Consider the following 13036-nt stretch of genomic DNA (forward strand, 5'->3'; position numbering starts at 1 on the left):
GAACGATACATGAGTACTTGAAAGGGATGTGTATTCTATACTAGTTGAGTGTCGTGTTTTATAAATGTCAAGGTCAAATTGGTTGATAATATTTTAAAAATATTTTCCATTCTCACTGAGTTTTGCTGTCTAGATGTTCTACAATTATTGACAACAGGAGAGTTAAATCTCCAACTTTAGTTGTTCTTTTTGTCTATTTCTCTTTAGTTCTAGAATTTTTTTTGTTTCTGGCATTTTAAAACTCTATTAGTAGGTATCTGCACATTTAGGATTGTTACATGTTTTTGATGAATTTATTACTTTTATCATTGTGGAATGCCCTTCTTTGCCTCTCCTTTCTCAAGGTCTATTTTGTTTTTATAGAAATATACTAATACTGCTCTCTTATGCTTAGTGTTTGCATGATATACAATTTTCTTTTCTTCACTTTCAACTTATATGGTTTATATTTAAAATGCATCTAAAGTAAATTCCATATGGTTGAGTCTTAACTTTTATATTAAGTCTGAAAACCACTTTTTTAGTTGAAGTGTTCAGTTCATTTATATTTAATATAATTATTAATTTAGCTGGATTTAGTCTACCATCTTGCTATTTTATTTCTGTTATTCCCCTGTATTTTTTGTTCCTTTATTGCTCTTTACTTGTCTCCTTTGTGTTAATTATGTAGTTTGGGGGTTCCATTTTACCACATTTATTAACTTTTTAAGTACTCTTTCCTATTATTAAGAAATACCAAAGGGTCTGAAGAATACATCCTCAGTTTATCCTAATATTGAATTATTATTATTATTATTATTTTTAAAAATTTATTTATGTATCTTTAGAGGGGAAGGAGAGAAGGAGAGAAACATCAATGTATGGTTGCCTTTCGTGCATCCCCTGCTAGGAGTTGGCCTGCAGGGAATCAGCCTGCAACCCAGACATGTGCCCTGACTGGGAATCGAACCGCAATTGTGTGGTTCGCAGGCCTGTGCTCAATCCACTGAGCCACACCAGCCAGGGCCCTAATATTTAATTATTATAGCACTTCATGTATAGTGTAAGTACCTTTCAGCAATATGATTGCATTTGTCACATTTCCGTGCATTCTGTTCTTATTGTCATTGTCATATATCCTACTTCTTTATAGTATTAATATTACAGAACATTGTTTTTATTTTTACTTGAAACAGTTAATTGTGTTTTAAAGGAATTGAGTAAAGAAAATCAATAATTTATTATATTTACCTACCATTTACCATTTCCAGTGATTTTCCTTTTGTACTGTAGAACTATATTTCCACCACACATCATTTTCCTTTGGCTTAAAGAAATCCTTTTAGTAATTTCTTGCTAGCGAAAATTATTTCAGCTTTTATTTATCTGCTTTCATTTTTAAAGATACTTTTGCTCAGTAGAGAATTCTGGGCTGACCGACTGCTTTATCCCTCTAAGATGTCATTTTGTTGTCTTCTGGCCTCCACTGTTTTTGATGAGCAGTCAATCATTGTTCCTGTGACATACCTTGGTGTTACTTTCTTTGTCTAGGTCATACCTTAGGTTCACTGAGTCTTTTAGACTTGTAGGTTGATGTTTCAATAAATTTCAACCATTTCAATTCAATATTTTTATGCCCAGTGTCCCTTCTTTTACCTCTGGGATCCATTTACATGTACACTAGAATGCTTGATAATATCCTACAGGTCATGTTGGCTTTTCCATTTTCAAAAAAATCTATGTTTCACTTTGGATGCTTTCCATTTTCTTATCTTCAACTCATGTGGTCTTTTCTTCTGCCGTATCAGTCTGCTATCAGTCTGCTGTTAATTCACTACAAATTTTAAAAATATATTCTATTTTTCAATTTTAATATTTGCATTTGTTTCATTTTAAAGAGTTTTCACATCATTTCTGAATTTTCTCTTCTATTCATCACTTACCTTTTTCTGTAATTTATCATATGTAATAATTGTTATAAACTCACCTGCAAGTTCCAAATCTGAATAATTTTTGAACCTTCTTTTATTGACATATTTTTATTCTTTTAAACAATGGGACTAATTCCCACTTGTTGGCACATCTATTAAATTTTTATTATGTACTAGATGATATGTTATAGAGATTGAATTATATATCCTCCTCTGAGTTATATTATAGCTGTAGTTAAATTATTGATGAATCATCTTGATTCAGTGGAGGTGTGGTTTTAGCCTTCGTCAGAGCCAATCCATTTCAGCTCTGCCCTTGGTTCTAGCTCGTAACTATTAGACTGGGACAATAGTTATTCCCCCTAATATGACCTTTCTGGGATTTCAATGCAATAGAAACACAAGGCATTTATCAAACTCTCTAATTTCAGTGGGATTACACCTTAAACTTTTTCTCCCCCCAAACGGGCAATGGCTGAAATCTCTGTTCAGCAATTTTAGTGTCCAATCTCTTGTTTTCCATTCAGTTCCTTCCCAACACGGGACTCACCCAAGGATTGAGCGGATACAGACTTGGAAATTTTCCCTTCCTTGGAAAAGGAAGCAGTTGCTTCCTTTCTGGAATTTCCAAGTTCTTTCTGGGATTCCCAGAACTCTTGCTCCTGGCTTGCCAACCCAGTGAGATAGTTGTGTTCTGCTTGAGCTTGTCCAGATGCTCCAGGAAAACTGGAAAAGCCTTTAGGGGGCAAAGCTGATTAAATGTGGATCTCACCTAGATTGCTTGCCTTTTTTCAAGGGCCATATCTCTTTCAGTTTCCACCTGCTTTGGTTGGTGTCCAGTGCCTTCCAAGAGTTTGTTTATATTTTTTCTAGAATTATAACTGCTCTCAGCAGAAGGACTAGTTTGATTATGAACAGCTCTTCCACTAGTGCAGTTGGATATGTCATATTGTTTTAAATGAATGCTATTATTTAGGGATCAATTCTTCCAGGAATAATCACATTGTAGTAGAAAGCAAACCCTAAAGCAAATAAAGCCTTTTTTGGTGACCCTCTGGTACTAACACGTAGCTGGAGAGGCACTTTGGGAGCGGTCAAGAGCGCACACACAGACAGCAATCTGCTCGGCGCCCAGGCTGTATAACTAACTCATTCCACAAAGATTCCCTACCTCCTGCTTCGATCTCCCTCTTATTGAAATGTAACTTTTTTTCTCTAAATCAATATCTTTCCACATTTACCTCATATTTATTTTGTTCTCTAATGCTGCACTCCCTCCCAACCACTGGATATTGTTTACCCTCTGCACTTGATACCACCACCCATTCTACCCTGCTATAGTATATTTTACTTTGTTGCTTAGCATTTTTTATCTTAGTTTCCCCTCTTCCAATTCACTGCTCTGTACCCTTCAGTCCATGTTTTTTCATTTCTGCACCTACAAGATGGATAAGAAAGCAACAACAACATAGCTCCTTAAAGCCAAAACTGTTCTCCTGCTAACTGATTTTGAAAGGGTTAAATATTTCTAGGCATAATCCCCAGCATCTTCCCACACTTTCTGAAAACCACGGGAGTGAAGGAGCAGTATGAGGACCGGCTGTGCTCCGCCGTAGCTCTGCCACTGAGCAGCACAGTGCTTCTGGTTACCCACTGTAGCCTCCATTTTCCTATCTGTAAAATGAGGAAAACCTTTGAGCACTTAAAACCTACCGCACTCCATCTCAGGATTTTACCAGCCCATTGAAGCTACAGAGAAGCAACTCCCAGGTTGGCAGGTGTCATGGCATTAGAGGGAGAAAGGACTGACTGCCAGCTAGGTACTTAAAAGCACCCTTTGCAAACATTTCAGCTCTATGGGACTTAGAATGAAAGAGGCCAGACCCGGGGTGTAGTATGGACTGCAAGGGGGCAGCCTCGGGAGAGAGGTTTGTTGGTGTTTCTCTCCCCAGGACTGCTCTGACCCTTACTTAAGTCTTCACCCTCTCTGTTGCTGTTTCTTGCCACAACTTCCTCCTTTCCTCAAAACTTAATCTAATTTTCACTTTTATTTGGTCCTGATTGTAAAACAAATATAATCCAGATTATTGTTTCTTATTTACCCAACAAAGTTTTCAGTCCCTTCATATACAAAGCAAGTAATTCTATTGCTCAATAATCTTTTTTAAAAAACAAGAGAAATAAAATTAGATAAAAGATGATTTTTGTTTTCTTGTGAACTATACTTCCTTCTCTGAATTTGTTCCCCACCCCTGTAGGTAAATAACCTTTGATCAAGAAAGGATTCCTAGAGTCTTAGTTAAACAAAAAAACAGAATCAGCTAATAATTTCCAAAGGTCACTCTACCCTGTGACTTCTTCTTGGATTGAAATTGAATAAACCTGGATAGCCTATGTATGTTTTAAAATAAGTTTAGAACTATGTCTTATATTTTTTACCTAAAGCCTTATGAGCAGTAGGTATAATAAGTTACATTGAGTTTCACCCTAGACAATAACTTGGAAAGCTGCTTTGATGAGAGTAGAAACTTGTAAACAATAAATTCAGTATACTTCTGTTACAAAATTGGTGCCAAGGGAAAGGATATACCCACATTTTAAAGTTAACTCTTACAGTGAACAAAGGTATCTGAGCATCCGTGGTGGGGTTTGATCTGTAATATAGGTAACCAAATGGCTAGAGGTAAAGAATTTTACCATACAGGCATCATATGTAAAAATGTAGATTGATCTTTAGTCATGACAATCTGTTCTGAACAGATAAAGAAAATGAAGAATTAATCAAAGTAATTAAACAGTTGCTTCATAGAGACACTTATAATATATGATTCAGACCTAACCTCCTCTTCTCTACTTGCGGCTATTTTTTCTTTTCAACACAAGAAGCTTTTCTTGACTTTTGACTTGACATTGACCTTGTTGTTTTTCCTTTAAAGACATTACCTTAGAGAATAATTTTTATAATTTTGTTCATTTCCTGAAATTCAGAAGTTTCTAATTTCCTTTCAACATTTTTGTTGTGAAAGAATTTCTGTCTGTTTATTATGTAAAAATATGATCTTTATTATGCAAAAATTCAAAGAACTTTTGAACAGTTTTGATGTTAATTTGTTTTTATTGGTATGTTTTTGTAGAGTGCACAGGGCATGAGTATCATATCTAAGAAAAAAGGTCCTCTTTACATTTGTCCATAGTAATTTTGTTCCATTTTCATTTCTATCTTCATTCTTCTTGTTTAAAATACAATGTGTTACAACTATAGTGACACAAATGATTCCTATGAAAACCATTGCCGTTAAAGTTCCTTTCAATATAAGATGATCTCTGGCAAGTACTGGAGCAGAATTGTGGGGAACAAACAGTGATGCCTGGGCAATGTTAGACACTGCAGATTCTAAGGAGTTCTTATCTGTGGTTCGAATGGCCACGTAAGCTCTGTGGCTTCCTTGTGTCTCTCCATCAAGTCGATGTTCAGGTCCATTTACAAAAAGCTTTGGTAAAAATGTGACTATCTCCTTGGTGCCAGCTTGTTGAAGACTTAGCTTTGATGTATTTACTAAAATGGCATTGTTAAAATCATCTTGAATATTCTGTAGACTTTTACTCATTCTTGTTTCATAGCTGTTGGCTGAAATTAGAAGTACAAATGGGATAGTTAAGTCACTTTGAGTAGGTTTTCTAATTTATTATTAGTGATTAATGAGAATATAACAATAAGTTGAAATACCCAGAAATGAACATAAGAAATATGTACATGAGCAAAACTTTAATGTACTGTCTAAGAACTCATATTAAAATCTAAACAAGAGGAACAACATTATGTTTTCTGAATAGTAAGATGAGCATAATAAAGGTATTTTCCTCTTATTTTAGAAATTTATGTGATTCTCCTAAAAGTGGCTCTATTTTCTACAAGCTTATGGTAAAGTTTAAATGGAAAATAAGTGATCAAGGTTGGCCATATAAAGTCTAAAAAATAGTGGTGTAGAAGGCCAACCTTATCCGATATAAAAACACTGTAACTCTTGGATAACTAAAAAAACTGCAGTGCTGGTGCATGAATAGACATACAAAATAGGTAAAAATATACTCAAGAATGTAGTATATAACAGAAATAAAATTCATTAATAGTGAGAAATAAAAAATTCTTGATAATGGTGCTGTGACAACTGGGTAAAAAGCTGGAAAAAATATGACCCATACTACAAACTTTTTTTTTTTCAGGATAAAATCCAAAGTGATCAAGCCCTGGCTGGTGTAGCTCAGAGGATTGAGAACGGCCCTGTGAAGCAAAGGGTCGCTGGTTTGATTCCCAGTCAGGGTACATGCCTGGGTTGTATGCCAGATCCCCAGTAGGGGACACAGGAGAGGCAACCGCACATTGATGTTTCTCTCCCACTCTTTCTCCTTCCCTTCCCCTCTCTCTAAAAATAAATAAAATATTTTTAAAAATCCAAAGTGATCAAAAAGTTTGACGTAGAAAAAAAATATTGAGTACTTAGTAGGAGACAATGGATAAATTCCAGTATAATATTGAAATGGGAAAGGCTCTTCTAATTAAGACTCAAAATTTAGAAGTCATAAACAAAAATTGATAAATTTGAATACATAAAAGGAAAAAATTCTGCATGGTAAAAACCCCTCCTAAGCAAAATATAAACATAAATATTAAGTGGCAAAAATATTTGCAACTTAAATCAAATGTAAAGCTTAATTCTGGTAATAGCCGAGTGGATTCTATTGAACAAACTCTCCAGTAGGTAACAGGTATAAACTCTGAAGGAAGAAGAAAAGAAAACAACCATTGAAGCACTGGACTCAGATGAAAAACAGACAGAAACCAGATGAGAGAGAACCGTTAAAAGCAGAGAACCAGACTGGAAATGATTTATATTCATAGAGCTTTTCCTCTGAGGGCACTTTCCACTTTGGTACCTGCAGCTGACTCTGACAAAAATCCACTATCTTATTGGTCTCAGAAGTCAGAGAGCCAAGGGTGGGGTTGCCAGACTAGTTGAAAAGGGAAAGAGCCAGAGAAGAACAAGCTCAACATATGTGTATTCATGAGCTCTCAGATCATTTGAAGACCTCTAAGTCATGCCTGTGTGTGAAACATCAAGGGCTCAGGGGAAAAGAAATAGCTAGAAGGCTGAAAACTGAGCAGAACTTTATGCTAATGCCCACCACAGGGGAGATACAGAGTTTGGAGCATGAGTCTTGCCAAGTTAGAGGAACTTGACAAACACTTTGATGTTCATTGGAACACTAAAAAATCTACAGTTTAGGAATAAAAATTGTGTTCCAGAATTAAGGGTTATGTTCTAGGATAAAGACCAAAACTGAAACAGACAAACCCTAGTCAAAAGTAAAATCAGTCCTCCTCAAAGTGAAGGTGATCTAAGGTATTTACTAGAAAAATTGCAAAATTCTTCAGAAATATAGAATAGATTCCAGGGTCTGCAAATTTGATGCTGCATGTCCAATATATAACAAAAAATTTCTAGCTATGCAAAGCAACAGAAAATGTGATATATCATCAAGAAAAATATCAGCAAATAGAATGGTCACAAATGACTGAGATTTGAAATTAATAGACAAGGACTTCAAAACAACAATCACAGCGATGTTAAAGGTCTACAGAAAAACTGGATATAGTGAATAAAGAGATGGGAAATTTGAGAAGAGAGGTAGAAACTTTTAAAAAGAGGCAAATGAAAATCCTACAACTGAAAAAAAAACTACAGTGAAAAAATTCATTTGAGAGAATTAAGATCGGCTTAGACATAACAAAAGAAAGAATCAGGAAATTTGAAAACAGGTTCATAAAAATCATCCAAAAGAGGCACTCAGAAAAAAAAATAGAAGAATTAAAAACAATCTCAATAATCTCTGAAAATCACTGACATATCAATTTAGTGTGTGTAATATAATATAATACACACAATATATTACTCAGGAAGGAAAGGAAGAGAATTTTTAAAGATATTTTGAACAATGGTTGCGTAAGAAGATGATGATGTCAGAGGAAGCATCATGAAAGTAAGGCTGTTAGACAGGTAGGGACGGACGATAGGGCAGGGAAGGATGCCCAAGAGTGGTACTCCTTGTGGTCTGACCCCACCCCAGAGGCTCTGCTCAGGCTTCTGGCATTAGAACCTGGCTTCTCTTTTCCCACCCACACTGGTCTCTACATTTTAAAAATATCCGTTACTCTCAAAGTCTGAACCACAAACATGGTACTGGGTTATATGTAAAATGGCTTTTTGACCATTTGGTGCTTTTTTTCTCAATACAGGATTGTACATTCTTAGAGTACAATGACCATCTTAAATTATATATATATATATATATATAGTGTACTGGGCACATAAAAGCTGGCTAATAAGTAATATATTTTTACTTTAATTTCTGGATTAAACACAGAGGAAATTAGCTTTATAGCAGCAAAACAGATTATGCTTGGTACTTGGTTTTAAGTTATTTTACCTCAGGCTTTTAGTTAAAATCCAAGGAAATAACCCATTTCTATAATGCCTAGTCCAGATACATGTGACCTTCGAACAATGTAGGGGGTAGGGGCTCTGACCACCACATAGTCCAAAATCTGTATCTTTTTGTTGGCTCCCCCTAAACTTAACTATAGCCAGCTCTACACAACCACAGTTTCAACAAACCTCAGATCAAAAAACAGTATTTGCAATCAGCAGTTGGAATCTGAGTTTGGAAAATCTCAGTTGGGAATGCGAAAAGTACAGTTCTGTCCATAGGTGTTGCATCTATGGATGTGAAATCTCCAGATGTGAAGGGCTGACTGTATTTATTGAAAAAAAATCTGTGTGCTACCCACACAGCACAAACTTGTGTTGATCAAGAGTCAGTTGTATGTTCCTAAACATAATGGTGATCTGGTAATGTTTTGTTCATTCTATGTAATTGGTCATCTTTTCTAGGATATTGTGTATGGTAAAGACCTGGTACCTAAGTGTACACTGATATGTTTGTACATAAGTGAAATGCTCATTCATTACTAACAAGGTTTCAAAAATGCATAGTTACATTTTTTAATAATTATAAAGACAAAAACATAATCCCATTGCTTCTAATTCTGGTCATTGTGATGTGAATAACACCTTCCTAGACAACAATTTGTAAAAAAAAAAAAAGAGAGAGAGGTCAAAACATTTGTTTGTGATTTAAACAGACACCTTCTGACTAGTTGGTCTGCTCATGGTTAATTGCTCCATTTTACCATTGCTGAGTCATGAAATTGGTTAAGTCATCACAATTATGGTAATACACATGCATCCATTCCCCCCACATTGTAGTCTGAGGTTTCGATACTGTAACAAGCTCGAATCATCTCATTTGTTAGTGAGGTCTCTCTGTTAACACGAAGGTGTCTCTATTCTCTATCTCTATCCCCTATGATAGCAACTATATACTACCCATTTGGTTATATTTATTCTTTAAAACATTTTTTATTTAAAATTTTTATTATTCAATTACAATTGTCCCCATTCCCCTCATTAAACTCCCCTGCCCTATCTACCCCCCCACACCCGCTCCCACATTCAATCCTCCCCAACTGTTGTCTTTGTCCATGGGTTGGTTGTATTTATTCTTCTCAATCTACTAATAACCACTAATTCCACACCTGTATTTTCTTGCAACTCTTTCAACACAGTGGCGTAGTTGAAACTGTTGAGGTTTTTGAAAACAGTGTTTCCCAGTAGTAATGGGAGTCTGAGCTTCTGTTTATCTCTTTGAACATACTGCCATGCTTCTGAGGCAGAGAGGAAAAGGGGAAATACTAGATAGCAGACATTAGTCTTACTTTAAATAGAGATGAGAGTGAGTGTTTGTGGCCCTTACTCCAAATGAGAAGCTGGGAGAGTACCTGGCACTGTAAACCAGGAACCCTGGAAACTTACTGGACACACTTTCTCTTCCTCTTCTGATTTCATATGAGTCATTTCATTTTTTCTGTACAATGGCTTATGACATATATAGTTTTAGTCCTGTTTTCTATATAAGAAAACTGAGGCCAACAGAATATAGGCAAACTGCCAAAGATCAAACATCCAAACTTAAAGCCAGAGTGGGAATAAATGATTTTTCCCCTCACATCTATTTAAGTTATAGCTATTTCCACAATACGAGGGGCATGTCCATCCCACAGTTTTAATCATCTCACACCTCTGCCTTTGCATTTGGAGAATCCTTAATTCAGAATGTAAACTATTTTACTTCCTTCTTCTCTCCAAGAAGAGAGACATTTTGATAAAAGAACATGAGGAAAACCCACAAAGTTGATTTTTTTCAGCAGCAAAAATTGTTTGTAATTGAAACCCTTTTGGTAATGTAGTGAACAGAGAATTATAAGTCAAAGAAAGATGGTCCAAGTTAGAAGCAAAACTGGCAAAGACCCAAGGTTGTCACTATTATTGACAGATATTGAGAAGATCAATACTCAATAATGAAGGTTGATTTCCATAGGATTCTCAATCAGAGGTATCAGGAAATAACCCCAATTCTCAGAACTACTTTGGCTGACTTGGGAGTATTTATAGATCAACTTCCGCCTCTTTTACCTCCAGCAGAATGTTAAACAAAAATTTAACTGCTGGCACTTCTGGCTAAGATGGAGGTGTAGGTAGACACACTGTGCCTCCTCACACAATCAAAATTAAGGACAACAAAAATTTAGAAACACAATAGCACCTAGAACTGACAGAAAATTGAACTGTATGGAAGTCCAACAGCCATTCATCCAGACCAGTAAAAGGGGCAAAGTTGGTGGCCGGCGGAGAGGGGTCGGGGCAAGAAGAAGCAATGGCTGGTGGACCCTGGCATGGGGTGGCAATGAGCAGACCCAGTGAGGCACGCAAGGTGGCTGGCTGACCTCAGTCACACATTCGAGCAGAGATAAACCAGGCAAAAATGGGCAGTGAGACAGACTGCGCAACCCAGGACCCCAACACTGGGAAATAAAGCCTGAAAACACTGATTGAAAACACTTGTGGGGGTTGAGGTGCCGGAAGAGACTCCCAGCCTCACAGGAGAGTTTGTTGGGGAGATCCACAAGGTTCTAGAATGTACACAAGCCCACCCACCCAGAAACCAGCACCAGAAAGGCCCAGTTTGCTTGTGGGAAGTGACAGAAAGGACTGAAATCCAAGAGAGAGCGGAGTAAGCACTGTTGTTCCCTCTTGGACACTGCCCCCACATACAGCATCACAACCCAGTGATGGGGTTTGCCCTGCCCTGGTGAACACCTAAGGCTCTGCCCCTCATATGTAACAGGTGCAAACAGACCCCCCTCCCAAATGGCTCAAATGGAAGAACAGAATAAAGCCCGAGAGCCAATACATCTAAGGGACCAAGAGATAGCTAACCTTTCAGATGCACAGTTCAAAATACTGGTGATCAGGATGCTCACTGAAATGGTTGATTTTGGTTGCAAATTAGATGAAAAATCAAAGCTACACTAAGTGAAATGAAGGGAAATGCACAGGGAACCAATAGTGATGGGAAGAAAACTGGGACCCAAATCAATGGAGTGGACCAGAGGGAAAAAAGAAACATCCAACCAAAAGAGAATGAAGAAATAAAAATTCAAAAAAAATGAGGAGAGGCTTAGAGACCTCCAGGACACCTTTAAACATTCCAACATCCAAATTATAGGGGTACCAGAAGGGGAAGAGAAACAGCAACAAGTGAAAGACTTATTTGAACAAATAATAAAGGAGAACTTTCCCAATCTGGCAAAGGCAATAGACTCCCAGGAATTCCAGAAGCTGAGAGTCCCAAAGCAGCTGAACCCAAGAAGGAACACACCAAGGCACATGATAATTACATTACCCAAGATTAAAATGAAGGAGATCATTCTAGAAGCAGCAAGAGATAAGGGGACAGTCACCTACAAAGAAGTTCTCATCAGACAGTCAGCTTATTTTTCAAAAGAGACCTTGCAGACAAGAAGGGACTGGAAAGAAGTATTCCAAGTCATGAAAGGCAAGGACCTACATCCAAGATTGCTTTATCCAGCAAAGCTTTCATTTAGAATGGAAGGACAGATAAAGTGCTTCTCAGATGAGGTCAAGTTCAAGGAGTTCATCATCACCAAGCCTTTATTATATGAAATGTTAAGGGGACTTATCTAAGCAAAAGAAGATGAAAAATGTTAACAGTAAAAAGACAGCAAACTGACAGTTATTAACAACCACACCTAAAACAAAAACAAAAGCAAAAACAAACTCAGAAAACAACTAGGATAGAACCACAGAAATGGAGATCACATGGAGGGTTAGCAACAGGGGAGTGGGAGGAGGACAGAGGGGGAGAAGGTACAGAGAGTAAGTGGCATAGACAGACAGTGGGGAGAAAATAGACAGGGGGAGGGCAAGAGTAGTGTGGGAAATGTAGAAGCTAAAGAACTTATGACACATGGACGTGAACTAAAGGGGGGGAATGTCAGTGGGAGGGGAGGGGGTGTGCAGGGCAGAGGGGAGCGAAGGGGGAAATGGGACAACTGTAATAGCATAATCAATAAACTATATTGAAAAGTTTTAACTTCCATGGTTGAACATCTTTTGAAAAGAAAGGGTCTATTAGACTGTTGCTAGTAAAAAAAAAGAAGAAGAAGAAAACAGGTTTTGGAGCATGGAGTCTAAACCAGCAGCAGCATGCTAGGTGGGTAGGAAAACATGCCAGTCACCTGGAGTTTTGCAAGCATTTTCAGACATCACGTAGGGAAGAAAGGTGTTAGTCATTCTGAGGAGATTTCCATTAGCTATTCACAAAGGGGATGGGAGAAGGTGATGCGGGGCCAGTTCTGGAACAGGGGCCGCAGAGTGTGCAAGGAAGAGATGTCCACTCCTGTGGAGTAGCTGTGGGCAGCACATTGGGAGGTTCATGTATAAATAAGGAACGGAGGCTCCTGGGGTCCGTGGTGCCTGACTGTTCTCTCTTTCAGACAATCACAGGAATGGCCACTTGGGAATTAATTCCGTGCTCCAGCAGATGGCTGGGAACGTGAGCAGTCCTTTGTCAGAGCTGGTCCACAGCTACGAATGGGCGGTTCTGTTTCTGTCTCTCCCTCTCCAGCCACGGTACTTTTAATTTAG

The 13036-nt window shown here is 37.5% G+C and overlaps 1 protein-coding gene across 1 annotated transcript in view; it reads right to left on the reverse strand.

Moving 5' to 3' along the window:
• Positions 1-3438: 3438 nt before the first annotated feature.
• CLCA2 (chloride channel accessory 2) overlaps positions 3439-13036 on the reverse strand; it is a 52101-nt gene continuing 42503 nt past the window's right edge. Inside the window, 2 exon segments of the mRNA XM_037061011.1 lie at positions 3439-3584; positions 4996-5538. Of these exon segments, the coding sequence (XP_036916906.1) occupies positions 3439-3584; positions 4996-5538 (689 nt within the window).

Source organism: Sturnira hondurensis, unplaced genomic scaffold, assembly GCF_014824575.4.
Source record: "Sturnira hondurensis isolate 20B ecotype Veracruz unplaced genomic scaffold, ASM1482457v3 Scaffold0013063, whole genome shotgun sequence".
Lineage (NCBI taxonomy): Eukaryota > Metazoa > Chordata > Mammalia > Chiroptera > Phyllostomidae > Sturnira > Sturnira hondurensis.